At 40.7% G+C, this 15,475-nt stretch overlaps 1 protein-coding gene across 1 annotated transcript in view; it reads right to left on the bottom strand.

Annotated features, from left to right (window-relative positions):
* Positions 1–14,285, bottom strand: part of LOC145414170 (mitochondrial tRNA methylthiotransferase CDK5RAP1) — an 82,068-nt gene extending 67,783 nt beyond the window's left edge. Inside the window, exon 1 of the mRNA XM_080283739.1 lies at positions 13,407–14,285. Coding sequence (XP_080139865.1) covers positions 13,407–14,253 — 847 coding nt within the window. The 5' untranslated portion in view covers positions 14,254–14,285. The remainder of the gene's footprint in view (positions 1–13,406) is intronic.
* Positions 14,286–15,475: the final 1,190 nt, after the last annotated feature.

Raw genomic sequence — 15,475 nt, 5'->3', positions numbered from 1 at the left:
GTTCTTGTATACAATACAGTACAGGTTTTTATATTACCCCACTGACAAGGAAGATGATATGTACAGAAATTTAAGAGGCATGATTAGTGGTAAAACTTCTGTAATGCTTTGTAACTTCAACTGTCACATAACCTGGGATGACAGAACAGCAGATGTTGAAGGCACGAGTCTTATAGACTGCTGATGAAAATTTTTTGTCCCAGTGGGTAAGCAAACACACTTGAGGCAATAGCATCCTAGATCTTGTGTTCACCTCCCACGATGAAAGTGTTACAAGCTCATGTGTTTGTGAATCACTGGGAGGTAAGAACCACACTCACTCTACATATTTGTTATTAAAGATCATCTGGACCTTGTAGATGAAACTAGACTTCCATTGAGCTGACTTTGCAAGTTTTAGAGAGTTTTATGAGTGTTGGACAAGGGGGCAGTACAGTAATATAAGTGCAATGAATGACTCATTTAAAGAGCAATTTTCAGAACAACAGGCAGCATTCATACCCTGTAAGTCCACAATGCCAAGATCAGTTCAACCAAAATGGTTTAGTAATGAAACAGCCACTGCAACAGAAGGTGGAAAGGCTACATACAAGAGTTATAAAAAAGCATCCCAGACCAGAATGATTTTGACTCCTTCATGACTATGCAGAAGAGTGAAATTTCTGAAAAAGCTGTCTAAATGAAGTGAAGAAATCAGAGTAGTATCAAGATACAAAGACAGCCCTACAGAGTTCTTCAGCCATGTAAACAGAGAAAACCTTTCAAAGATAGTATTAGACCACCTGAGGATCAAGCAAGTGCTTTGCAAATCTTTTTGACTTGGATATGGTGAAAACTAGATAACTACTCTCCTTCTGTCTACTCATGACATGGCAAGACTAGTACTGGCCCAGGGGAGTGAAGATTCCATCATCCTCAGATGTACACTTAAGGAGGCTGCAGGAAGAATAGACAAGCTAAATATATACAAGTCACTTGGTCCAAAAAAAATTCTTCCATGTGACCTTAAAGAGGTGCATGACCAGGTGGCTCCTTTACATGCAAAAATTTTCAACGAGTCATTGGAAACAGAAAGTGCCAGAAGACTGGACGCTAGCAGATGTGACTTCAATCTTTAAGCCTGGGGATCAAGAATGTCCTGATAATTACCATCCACATAGCCTGACCTCTATCGCTGTAAAACTGTTAGAAGGAATAATTATGGACAGGACAGTTAAGCACCTAGAAAATCACAACCTGATTACTGACTCCCACCATGAGTTCAGATGACACTGATCATGCCTAACCAACCTGCATGAATTTTTCCACAAAATGTTGAGTGGGTATGACAGGAAGAAAGTAGCAGACATCCATACACAGACCTTCAAATGGTATCTGACAAAGAGCCTTACCTCAGACTAATATCAAAAGTACATGTACAAGACAGAAAACTGGCTAATGGCTAACAAGAGTGAACTGTAATCAATGACATTTCATCTGACTGGGTTTCAGTCATTTCTGGAGTTCTACAAGGTCCTTGGTTCACTCCAGTTCATCACTTACATCATTGAATTAAGTGCTAGCCTGTTAACTGTTATCTCAAAGTTTGCAGATGACATCAAACTTTTAAACATACGTGAGTGGGTCTTGAAGGAACTGAAAAACTCAAGGCAGATATGTGTAGGCTAGGGGAGTGGTCTGGGACATGGTAAATGCCATGTAAGTTGGAAAAATGCAAGGTGATGCATACTGGGCATGCAAACCCTGGGTCGGAGTATTCATTTTTTGGGGAAAATCTGAGGATGACTGATTAGGAAAAGGAATATGGGTGTATTGATCAGCAGTGACCTGAAACTCTCCTAATAGTGCACTGCAAAGGAGAAAAAGGCAGAGAAATTGCAAGGCTACATCAAGAGGCAGTTTCATTAAAGGACTAAAGAAACTGTTCTTACACTTTATAACTCCTTAACACAGTCACTTCTGTGGTATGCTGTGCAGTTCTGGTCAACTACACTTAGGAAATGCATCGATCAACATGAAAGAGACCAAGCTAGAGCTACAAAACATATTCCATCCAACAGGACACAGAGTTATCAGGATCCCCTGAGGGTTCTCGAACGGTTTTCATCACAAACTCACAAACTATGACATCAGCTCAATGAAGTGTTTAAAATACTGCATAGGCCTGACAATCCTGACCATAGAAAGTTGTTTAGTCTCATACAGGGCTGGCGTATTGGTATTAGAAGGGGTGTTTTTACGACATGTTGGTGTGTCTTCTGGTAGATCAGTAAAGTCTACTTTTTATGAATTTTAAATCCATAAACTGTTCTCTGCCCCAGTGGGGATTTGAACCAGGGTCTGTTAGGACTGCAGGCCACCTCTTTACTGACTGAGCCACTGGCGGTGCAGTGGCTCAATCAGTAGAGAGGTGGCCTGCAGTCCTAACGGACCCCGGTTCAAATCCCTGCTGGGACAGGGAACAGTTTATAGATTTGAATTTCATAAAAAGTAGACTTATGCTGGCTAAAGTCTGAACAGATAATTGAGTGTTTACTGTGTACCAAACAAAAAGTTGGTTTATTGAGGTAATGTGGCTGCCACACCGAATGAAGGGTAAATATCAGTATTCTTTATGTTGTTTATCAGCCAGTTCATGCTGCCCTTATTGTTAGTCACATTCTCCTGCTTAGTTTCTTGTTTAATTGTGGCACGCACTTCTACCCTTCTGAATTAAACAAATCTGACCAAACTTGGGTACAATGTCCAGCCTACAACCTGGTTGTGTCTGCATGGTTTTAGTTGCCAGATAGTGACTCCCTGGCAACAGCCAAAAAAATGATTTTTTTGTACTTTTCACATTCTGAGCTATTGAAGCATTACTAATGGGCATAGAAAGCTCTGAGTTCTTTAGGTGTAATCTTGAGGTCATTCTCTATTGGAAGTGCACCATCCATTTTCCTCTCTCTCCTCTGGTTTTTGAGTGCCAATTCTGTGAAGACTGGCCTCTGTGTCCCTAGCAACCAGCACCAGTTTTCAAAAATGTCCCCCTGTTTCCCCAGCAGCTTGATGAAACTGAATGACACTTTGCAAGCTTATAGACAATGACCAGTAATACAACCTTCTATTGTACACCTTTGTGCTACACTGGCCAGTTCAGGGATTAAAGGTCATCAAATGCAAAAACGGTGACAAAAGCTAAAATCGCAACTGCGCTTGCACAAAATGCTAAGGCTCTGAAGACCATTAAGCCAAGGCCATGATATTTGGGTGGAATGTTGCACTGGAGTACCTCAATACAAAAATAACATTTAGTGTTGAAACTTACTTGCAGTCGCTGGCGGCATCACTAAAATTTGTACCTCTGGTGGGCCATTCCATGAATTTCAAGTTCCCTAGCTGCACAGTGGTTGCATGTAATCAAATGAAACTTTGCAGGCTTATAGACGTTAATGAGCACTACAAGTGTGCTGCATACATGTATGACCTACATCCACCAGGTTAGGGGTTAAAGGTCATCAAGTGCAGAGAATATGAAAAGCGCTAAAATTACAACCTTGCTCATGTGAAATGCTAAGGCTCTCAAGATTATTAAGCCAGAGCCATGATTGTTGGTTGAAGTGTTGCACTGGAGTACCTCCATACAGAAATGACTTTTAGTATCGAAACTCATTGATAGTGCCACCTATAATTTGTACCTTGGGTGGGATGGGCCATTCCACGAATTTCAAGTCCTCCGGCTCCACGGCGGGCAGATGGAATCAAATGAAACTTTACATGCTTATAGACATTAATGAGTACTACAAGTCTGCTTCATACATCCATGACTTATATTTGCCAGGTTAGGGTTCAAAGGTCATCACTGAAATTCACTTCCATTTGTTGACAAAGCCCGGTCCACTTAGAGCTGGCCATCGTCGCCTACAGGTCTGTTACTTTTATCTTTACAGCATCAAGCTATCAGTGTAGGCATAATATGTTATAATACAATACTATATGTAACTACAGTATGTAGCTACAGTACAGGTAACTCGCACGGAACACGATCTCACGGAACGCGCTCGCAATCATACACAGTAAGGGCTGGGATACATATAAGACAACGTAAGATTAAAGAACCATTATGAAACTACAAATTAACACAGGAGAGGCCTTTGAAAGATCAAATCCTCGAACATCACCGCAGCGCACGGTTTGTTTTGATTACGTGACGATCTAGGCGGGAAATTATTCAGTGAGTGAGACATTCCTGAGTACAGTAGCACAGTATTTGTAAGTTAAATATTTACAGTACTGTACTGTTCTGGTAAGTTTATGTGCAACTTAAAGTACTATTAAATAACGTTAAAGCAAGAAATAAAGTCTTATAACCAGTTTACCTGATAGGCGTCAGAATATTGCCTTTTTTATTTGTTCGTTTTTTCCACAGTACTGTACAGTATTTGTAAGTTAAATATTTACTGTTCTCGTATGTACTGTACTTGTAAGCACTTAAATAAAGTTAAATAATTAAATAAAGCCTTGTAACCAGTTAACCCGAATTATATGATTATCCATGATCGGCGTCGGAATATTGCCTTTTTTGATTGTTCGTTAAACACTTACTGTACTGCATTTCTACAGTACTGTATTTGTAAGTTAAATATTTACTGTTCTGGTATGTACTTGTAAGCAATTAATGTATTATATAAAGCCTTGTAACCAGTTAACCTGATTTATATGATTACCCATGATCGGCGTCGGAATATTGCCTTTTTTGTTTGTTCGTTAAAGACTTGCTGTACAGCTTTTCCACAGTACTGCATTTCTAAGTTAAATATGTACTGTTCTGGTATGTACTTGTAAGTTAAAGCACTCAAAAAAGATAAAGCATTAAATAAAGCCCTGGTACCAGTTAACCTGATTTATATCATTACCTATGACCGGCGTCGGAATGTTTCCTTGTGTTTACGTACAGTATTTGTATGTTGAAGTTTTGCTGTGGAGTATTGTATTTGTGAGTTATAACATTAAATAAACCTTCTAACCACTTAAAGTGCTTTCTAGTGATTACCAGTGTCAGATAACAGCAAAACAACACATTTGGGGGGTCTAGGGAGCAAAATACGGAGTAGTTTAAATATACGCGATTTCGCACCTAACACGGCATGGTAGGAACGAAACCCACGTGTTCCGTGCCAGTTTCCTGTATACTGTATAGTTACAGGTAACAATATGTAAAACAGGTAGCTATGTCTGAGTTCTCCAGGAAGAGACAACTACACATCCCCTTTACCTACAGTAGACTAATCAAGATTGCCAAACACCCTTGATCATGTGCTGGAAACATGACCGACACACACACACATCGACAAGGCTAGAAATCAACGATTTTTTTGAGGGTTCATGAACCTGATGTCATGTGCTTTGTAGAGACCAAGTTAAGAGAAGATATTGATGTTCATATGGGAGATGGTAAATACAAACTGTGAAGAAGTGACAGAAAAGAAAAAATGGGAGGAGGAGTGATGATAGCAGTGAAGAACAACATAAATGTAGATACCGTGGAAATGGGAGAAGGCATGGCTGAAGTGATAAATATGAAATTAGAAACTGGAGAGAATAGCACGAAAAATATGGCGGTAATGTATGTTCCCCCTAAGACAAGCGCATCGAGTGATGATGAATACCAGGAAATGATATCAGACATGGCTAGTTATTTAAGGGAAATGATTAAGAAAAGCAACAATATAATTTTAATGGGTGACTTCAATTGTAAGGAGGTGAATTGGGAGGAATGGGACTCAGGAGGCAGCGAAGATTTGTGGGGCACTATATTATCAAATATAACCAAATTTTGGCTCCTGGTGGTTTAGTGGGTAATAAAGGTGCTCCAATCAGATTGAGCCAGTGAAGGTTTATATCCAAGGGATGGTTGGGGTTTACTGCTCACGTAATGCCACTTAGGGATGAGTGAGGCTGGTCACTCTCATCTTAAATGCCAGGACCAACGTTCCTAGCCCCAGGCTCCTACGCTCCTCATGGGGCAACGTAGGATTAGATGATGGATGGATGAACAATGAACAATGTGATGATGCAATGGGTCAAAGAAGAGACACGGTTCCGAGGTGAGGATACACCAGCAAGACTGGATTTACTGTTTACCAAATAACCTGATGTAGTAGAATCTTTGAAATATCTGTGTCCTATTGGAAAAAGTGATCATGTGGTCATTGAATTCCAGATGATAACAGGGAACGTGGAGCCAAAAGACAAGCTTTATAGGCAGGGAAGATACAACTTTGGGAAAGCAAACTTTACAGGATTGAGAAAATTTTTCGAAAATGCAGATTGGAGAAAATTCAGAGAAACATGAGAGATACAGAGGAAGTGGGATACCTTTCTAGACCTCTATAATTTGGGAGTGGAAAAATTTGTGCCAACAGTAAGGGGGAAAGAAAACAGGAAAAAGGAGTGGTTTAATAGAAGGTGTATGACAGCAAAAAAAGAGAGAGAAATGGCATGGAACAACTGGAGAAAGAGTGGTAACAACAGAACAATGGAAGAATATAAAACTAGAAATGAATACACAAGGATACAAAGAGAGGAAGAAAGAAATTTTGAAAAAGGTATAACAGACAAATGTATGGATAAACCCAAACTGTTTTATAGATCTGACAATGGTAAACTGAAACAAAAGGAAGGAATTACCACGCAGAAATAATGAAGAAATATTTCCAATCAGTTTTCACTAATGAAAAGGAGTTTGTGGTAGGGGAGGGAGTGACTAGAAATGTAGTGATAAAAGATATAATAGTGGAGGTACAGGAAGTGTATAAATTACGGGAAACTCAAGATGTAAGGAAAGCCCCAGGACCAGATGGAATCTCTAATTGGGTACTCAAGGAATGCAGAGAACAACTGGCGGATAAGATTCACAGTTTAACTGTGTGTTCTCTGGAAGAGGGGAAAGTGCCTCAAGAATGGAAAAGGGCAAATGTGGTACCAATTCATAAGGAAAGAAAAAGGGAAGAACCCTTGAATTATAGACAAATGTCCCTAACCAGCATGGTTGCAAAATTGTGTGAGAGAATTCTGAAAGACAGATGGATAAAATATCTGTAAGAGATGAATATTTTGGTTGAAAGTCAGTTTGGAAGTCAGAAGTAGAAGGTCATGTGTTTCCAACTTGCTGAGATTTTACTCAAAAGCGACTCCCGTGCTGCAGGAGAGAGATGGTTGGGTGGATTGGGTGTACAGTAATCCCTGTACTTTCCGGACGCCCACTTTCTGGACACCCCACTTACCAGACATTGTGGGCCTGGACCTTCGGAACCAAAAAATGGCCAAAGAAAATAAGAAGAAGAAAAAAAAAATCTGAATTTTTTTCGCACCTGTAATTTGAAATTGCTGCGCGGCGAAGAACAGCTGTTACACCATGGACCCTTCACCCCTTCCTTCCTCCCCCCTCCCCCCTCAGGGTTGCCATTTGGTATTTTTCATTATCAAATGTGGGCCAATTTGGTAATGAAAAATTCATGTGGTAATGATTCAGAATAATGCATTACCAAATGGATTTTTCACATGTGTGAGGATACACAGGATGGAGATGGTGGATTGTATGCTCTCTCTGATTAATCTGCTAGCCTATATAGCATGAAAATAATCAACATGCTGTTAATTATAAGAAGAGTGATTACATGAATTTCCACTTGTATATATCATTAGTGAAGAATAAATGCTAGCTATACAAATTTGGTAATGACAAGTTAAATTTCGTAATGAGTTTGGTAATGTTGCCGTTGCGATCTGGCAACTCTGTTACCCCATCATCAACAGTCACAGCCTAACTCCGATCAAGAGCAGATGCTTATCGTAATGGAAGCCACATGTGCTCGTTTTTTGTGAATAAACAGTGAATAAACTGCAATACCTCGCCACTAGACCACACGGGAATTTACAGTGTTGTGCAGTGTTAAGAAATTAGAATTCAGAGTGCAAAGGATTAACTGTGAAGTGCACACTGGCAGTTGAAACTGGCGGTTTAAATTTGTGTGGTGCAATTAACAATGTGCAGTGTTAAACAATTATAACGCACAGTGCAAAGAATTACTGTAAGTGCAGCACAACACTGGATTACTGTACGTACTTCAAGAGCATTTCCACCACTGCCAAAGCCAGAGAAGGCAGCCACATAAATGCTGTAAGTACCCTGGCTGAGGTACAGCCACTTCTAATTCCTCATTCTTTGGTTCTTTTTCATTTATTTCATGCTTATGTCCATTATTGGTGTGAATAGGGTCTTAAATAGGTTTAAATATGTGCCATGCATGTCCAATAGGGAGTTATTTAGGTGGCTTTCAAAGTTAGGCTGGGTTAGGGTCCTTAAGTACCAGTCCAGAAGCCAGGGACTTGTTGTAAATACCCAGAATGTTTAATATTGTATAAACTCACCTTTAAAACCACATTCTCTGGTTCTTTTCCATTTATTTCAGTCTTTTATGTCCCTTATTGGTGTGATTTGGGTCTCAAATAGGTGCTATGCATGTCCAGTAGGGAGTTGTATAGCTGTTTTTCAGAGTCAGGGTAGGTTAGGTCCATAAGTACAAGTCCAGGAGGCTGGGGCCCACTTTCCGGACGGGACCACTTTCCGGACATGCTTTTCGCTCTATTACATCAGAAAGTGGAGGGATTACTGTATTTAGATTTGGAGAAGGCCTTTGACTAATGTGGAAACTAGAGCATATAGGAGGACTGAAGGGGAACCTCCTGGAATGGATGAGAGACTTTTTGAGAGACAGACAAATGAGGACAGTAATAAAGGATAGGTTGTCTGGATGGAGGGAAGTAACAAGTGGAGTCCCACAGGGCTCGGTGTTGGTGCCACTAATGTTCCTGATTTACGTATATGATATGGTAGATGGAGTGAACAGTTATGCAAGTCTGTTTGCTGATGATGCAAAGATCTTGAGGAAGGTAGAGGTTGAGGAGGATTGTAAAATACTGCAGGAGGATCTGGATAGGATACATGATTGGACTCGGATGTGGGAAATGAAATTCAATGCAAAAAGAAGTGTAAAATATTGGAAATGGGTAAAAGTACCACGAGGCCATCACTGATTTATTTGATGGGTAATGATCCAATCACAAAAGTGAGAGAAGAGAAAGATTTGGGTGTGCTGGTCCAGGACAGTTTGTCACCTGAAAAACATATTAACAAGACAGTTAGAGAGCCGTATAAACTCTTGACTAACATAAGAGTAGCTTTTCATTATATGGATGAGATGATGAAAAAATTGATAGTGGCCATGATTTGCCTCAGGTTAGAATATGCAGCAATAGTGTGGTCCCTCCACAAAAAGAAAGATATAAACAAGATTGAGAGAATACAAAGAACAGAAACCAAAATGGTCCCCAGTCTGGCAGATCTGTCGTACAGAGAGAGGCTGGAAAAGCTGGATTTGCCTTCCTTAGAGGAAAGGAGAAAGAGAGGCGAAATGATTGCAGTGTTCAGGACCATGATGGGAGTAGATTTAACTGACAAAGAAGTTCTGTTTGTATGGGATAAGAGAGTAACAAGAGGACACAGAATGAAACTGAAGAAGCCAAGTTGCTTGAAGGATATCAAGATATATAGTTTTCCTTACAGATGTATAGACCTGTGGAATAGCCTGGACAAAGAGTTCGTCCAGTCAAAAAAACTTAAACGAGTTTAAAGCTAAATTTGACTTACTGAGAAACAGAGACAGGACCCCACGAGCATAGCTCATTTCCTGTATATCACAATTAGGTAAATACACACACACACATATGCACAAATGTATGCACACATACGCACACAGACTTTAGCCAGAAGCTAGAGGAGGATATAAGTCCAATATCACATGTAGGAAAGTTAGTTAGACAAGGAGTGAACAAGAGAGAGATCATCAGAGAACGGGAGAGATTCCCAGAGAGTGATAGGGAGTACGAGAGTAAGAGGAAAGCAGGAGGACTGCAGGTAGCCCAAACTGCTACTAACCACAGGCTACATGGGTCATGCCAAGCTCTTAACTTTTATTCATATAACTGTCTTAGAATAAACTCCATCGACACAAATCTTCCTATTTCATCATCCCACTTAAAATAAGAAGAGAATAACGGAACAGAGAAGGCCTACCCTGACATCTCCTACAACGACTAACCATTACTCTCTCTCCTGGTGCCACTCCTATTGACGATACAACCAGATAACCTACTCTATAAAATTATGCTCCTCGGCTACGTCTACTTCTACCTATTGCCAGATGCCTTAATCCCATACAGGGAGGCCACAAACAAATTGCCTCCACATCGCCCTGTCCCCCGCCATTTCACTGCCCTGCTCCCAACTCACACACCCCCTCTCTCATATACCTCTCCACTCCATCCCTCCATCTTATCCTTGGCCTCCCCCTCCCTCTCCCCCCTTTCACCTAACTCACACACACTCTCCTCATCAGTTTCTCACTCTCCATCCTCTCCACATGGTCAAACCACCTCAATATGTTTCTCCTAATGCTTCCTATCACATCCACATCCACACCACAATGCTTCTTTACATCCTCATTTGTCAGTCTGTCTCTCCATGTGACTCCACAGGCTCCTCTCAAGTTACTTAACTCATTTTCACTGCTCTCACTCTTGACTTGTGTCCCTCCAACAAGGTCCAAGCTTCACTTCCATGCATTAGAGTTGGTATCACAATACAGTCATGTGGTAAATTTTTCACTTCCATGCTCACTTCCCTGTTTCTTATTGCTGCTTTCAAGGAACCAGCAACCTTTCTTCCTTGCTGTACCCTTTTAAGCACTTCACCCTCCCAACTCCCATCCTTACTCATTGCACTACCAAGATACTTAAACGTACTCACATTTTGCATTTCCTTATCATCCAGCCTCACTGTACATTCACTTACTTCACTTCTCTCGAAGACCATCACTTTACTCTTCCCTACATTCACCTTTAGATTCCGTTTCTTACACACTCTCCCAAACTCATCCACCAAGCCTTGCAGCTCCCCTTCGTCTTCACTTAACAATACAGTATCATCTGAAAACAACAGAATGGGGATTTACCAAACACTGCCCTCTCTCACTAGGGCCACTCCAACATCCACTGCCCTACTTTGTATCTCTTTTATAACCCCATCCATGTACAGATTGAACAACCATGGAGACATGACACATCCCTGTTTCAACCCAACCTTCAAACTGAAAAACTTACTCAATTCACTATCCACACACACTGCAGCCTTAGCACCCTCATACATACTCTTCACAGCATTCAACAACTTCCTGTCTACTCTATATATTCTTAATACTTTCCACAATCCTTGTCTATCCACCCTGTCATATGCTTTCTCCAAATCCATGAAGGCCGCATACAACTTCTTTCCCTTCTCTAGAAACTTTTCCACTAAAAATCTAAGAATGAATATCTGATCTACACAACCCCTTCCCTTCCTAAAGCCTCCCTGTTCTCCTGCAACTAATCCCTCTGTTATTTCCTTAACTCTGTCAATAAGAATCCTGCCATATATTTTTCCTATTCCACTAAGAAGACAAATGCCCCTGTGATTACCACACACTTCTTTTTCCCCTTTCCCTTTGTACAAAGAAATACTGTAATTATATCTGACTTTCAATCCTCCAGGACTCTATTTTCCTCGCAGGCCAATCTGCACATCTTCCACATCCATTCTATTGCTATCTCTCCCCCATGCTTCAGCATTTCACCACACACTCCATCAATGCTGGGGGCTTTCCCCAATTTGACTTTCTTCATTGCTTCCACAACTTCCATCCTACTGATTTCTTCCTGTCTTCTCACCTCCCTCCTTCTCCCAGCCACTTATTCTCGCATTACTTTCATTCTCTATGTTCAAGAATTCCTTAAAGTGTTCTCTCCATCTGCTCACTTTTTCTCCTTTCTCCACTAGTAATCTACCATTTTTATCTTTCACCCCTACTAACTTCATTGTCACCCTGTCTAACTCTCTTTACCTCTTTCCCGAACATTCTCTTACAGTCCCTCCACTTTACACTCACATTCCTTCCAAATTCCTCATCCACTCTCTTCTTTCTCTCTTACTAATCTTTTCACCTCTCTCATCCTTTCTACATAAAACTCTCTCTTCTATCTCTCAATTTCTTCCACACCCCTATTTCTCATACATTCACTATGGGCTATGCTTTCTTCTTACGTCAACTTACATCAGTATAAACCCACACAAAATTGAAAAGTTTGATCTCATATAATTGTTAGCTAAACACCAAATGAGATTTAGCATAAACTGAACCTGGGGTCATTAGAGCCCTCCCAGTGAACACTGGTTGTATTGAATTATCAGCTATATCCTTAGTCTTTTCCCCCTGATTACTTCAGTATTGAGGGTTCACTGAACATCTTGTAGCTCACTTACAGAATAAAACAATACTACATCTCTATTTCCTTTTTGCAGAACTTCTTTTTGACATGCACAACTAGTATGAACTTGTGCCTGGATTATTCCTTTGTTACAGCTCACTGTTTAAGGTGGGACATGTGAATTTTTGGCCATGTTAAAGTGGACTGAGTAGGGACTAAAAAGGTGTTAATACCAATTATCATCATCCTAACTCTATTTCTCAGAGAAAAATTGGGTGGTTAAGATCCAGAAATAAGATGGCAAGCACCATCATCATCATCACCACCATCACCATCGTCATCATCATCATGACGACGACGACCATGTTCATCTTCATCATCATGACCTTTTATCCCACCTAAGGATGGGGTGAGGTAGAATCCAGAAAACAAGGAAAGAGAAGCACTGGAGAGGGATAATTTCACCTAAAATGCCATATGCATTAAAATGCACATATACAATACCTCAGGTCACCAGATTTCACATTTGAGACACTCAGCTGTATACTGCACTGACTTGATCATTAACCCCTTCCCTATGGTAATATCTTCCATATACTTGCTAACACCACAATGATTTATTTAGTGTTGGGGAGAGCTTTAATATCAGTACTGGAAGAGGTGATAAAGATTATTTCTGACTCCTTCACAGCGAGGTGTCCCTCAAATTATCTAAAACTGTCTGGAGGTAATGTACTGTACCAAGAGATGTTGTTGCAGCTACATTGTTTGTTGAGGTTACATTGAGGGAGTGTCAGTGTTAATCGAAGTGTACACTAAGGGAGTGACTGTTAAGTGAAGTGCAAATGAAGTCTGCTGTATTGAGAGAGGTCTGCATTACATTGAGGGCATAGTGGATTATCTTTAGGTTGAAATCTGTGTTCACACTGAGGCAAAGAAGGAAGAATGATAGCCACATCATACTCAGGCTAGGTGAACTGGCACTTCTCTGGTGAGCAAGAGTACATTACCTATATCAAAGAAATTTTATGTCATGACAGTAAATGAGTTATGGTACTTACCACTGTCCACCAATGCCAGCAGCCTTGGCAAATCACGGTAACTGTCTGGTCCAGCCACCACATCAACACTACGTTCTTGCTCCAGCAGTCTTTTCTTCAGCCTCTCAGCCATACATCCCAGCACTCCAACCTTCATTGGTGGTCCCTCTTTGGTCTTCAGGCGTTTGTTCTTAAGACCTCGCAAGTAACTCAGCTTATTCCACACCTTGTCTTCGGCCCCCTCACGTACAGAGCAAGTCATAACCAGAACAACATCAGCTTCTTTCACATTGGTAGTTCGAGTATAGCCATGATCTTTGAGGACAGCCCAAGCTACCTCAGCATCACTAACATTCATCTGACAGCCATACACATCAAAGAACACCTTACGACCATGGCCTGCCACGTCATCTACAGTTACATATGGATGGGATATATGCTCTAGCTGACGCTGCGATAAACTTGTTTGACTATGTGCATTAAGACTGTTGGCAATGAAGTGTTCAAGGCCAGGGCCTTGTGGGATCTTTCTCTTACTGGCCACAGTGTTGGAACTTCCACAGTTGCAACTGCTTGAGGTATGAAGATAGGAATGCTGCACACATGTGACTCGTTCACTGGAAATATATTTCTTTGTGGTTGGCCAGACAACAGAAGTGGTGCTGTTACATCTATATACATCATCTTTTTCAGACATGTACTTGTTCGAAACGGATGTGAGTACAGAAGAACATGACTCTTGCTGAAAGAAACACCCCACTCCAATGCATGGTACATTGCTCACTCTAGAAATTCTTGGTAAAGCACTTGCAAACTTTTGATACATCAAAGTTTTGGAGGGATGTACCATGTTGGGTAAGAAAAACATGTTGTACTTCTTTATTTTTCCTCTCCTCTGAAATTATAATATGCTGCTAGCAATTACCCTGTAAAAGAAATAAAAGTTCATTTGTGATTGGAAAAAAATAAAGATAACAATACATTTACAATAAGGCTGAAGTAGATATGAGCAAAAAATAAAAACTACAAATAAATACACAAATAAATAAATAATATACATACAGCAACTTCACTCTCATCTTAAATGTCGGGACCAACATGCCTAGCTCCAGGTTCCTACGCTCCTTATGGGGTGACATAGGATTGGATGATGGATGGATGGATACAGCAACTTTTCCTATGTTTTTTTTAATTAATTCTAGCTACCAGGTGGCAAATTCATTCAGTACAGGAAAGACCTTGTGGTGAAGGAACACACAGTAGCTCCATCAATCTATTCAGAAGAATAATATCTTTTATAATTCATTCTGGCAGCCAGCAGATTAATTTAATCAGCTCAGGTGATACCTCTCACTGAAATGAGAGGAAAAAAAAAAAAACTGAATTTGCTACAACTATCTATAAATTTCAGGCAACTCTTCCATCTACTGTGCTGTCTGTCTATCTACGGTCAGATCCCATAAGAGGTGGTCATTTGTCTTTGAGTTAGCTGTTTTATGGAGAGGGGGACTAACCCTCCACCAACCCACTTGTTGTTGCTGACGAGTAGGGGACACATATGGGTTGATTATATGGTTACCAACCAGTGTTGCACATGGTTTCCTGGCTTACAGGAAACCATTAGGCTTGTCACTCAAAGTAAAGCCACCTGAAAATGAAAGCAGAGAAATAAAAAGTGACAGGAAAGATAGGAGAAATAGGAAGAAGGGAGGGCAGACCTAGAAAAAGAATGATAAAGGTGAGGGAAGAAGTGGGCACCACTATATCAAGTGAGTGGATGATACTGTAGTTGCCACCACCTACCAGTACTGACAGCACATATTTTGGCCCAAGGAATGTACTATGATCCCCTAGTTACCATGCACTTGGTTACAGTACAGTAGTTTCATTACCACCACGAGACGAAAATCCACACTCTGCATTTTATGGTTCGAACACGCCTCTGAGTTAGGCTGCGCCCAAGCCCATGACTCACAAACATATGTACACTCACACACGGTGGCCCAGTGCATCAGGCCATGACATCCAATAGTGTTGCTAGGTCTACCACCATGGTAGAATGTAACAGAAAACAAGCCCAAAAACCACTA

This window comes from Coenobita brevimanus, chromosome 13 (genome assembly GCF_032717465.1).
Source record: "Coenobita brevimanus isolate Jiangsu-jjx chromosome 13, ASM3271746v2, whole genome shotgun sequence".
In the NCBI taxonomy this organism is placed as follows: domain Eukaryota; kingdom Metazoa; phylum Arthropoda; class Malacostraca; order Decapoda; family Coenobitidae; genus Coenobita; species Coenobita brevimanus.
The sequence above is the reverse complement of the archived record's forward strand: the minus strand, read 5'-3'. Positions and strand labels throughout refer to the sequence as shown.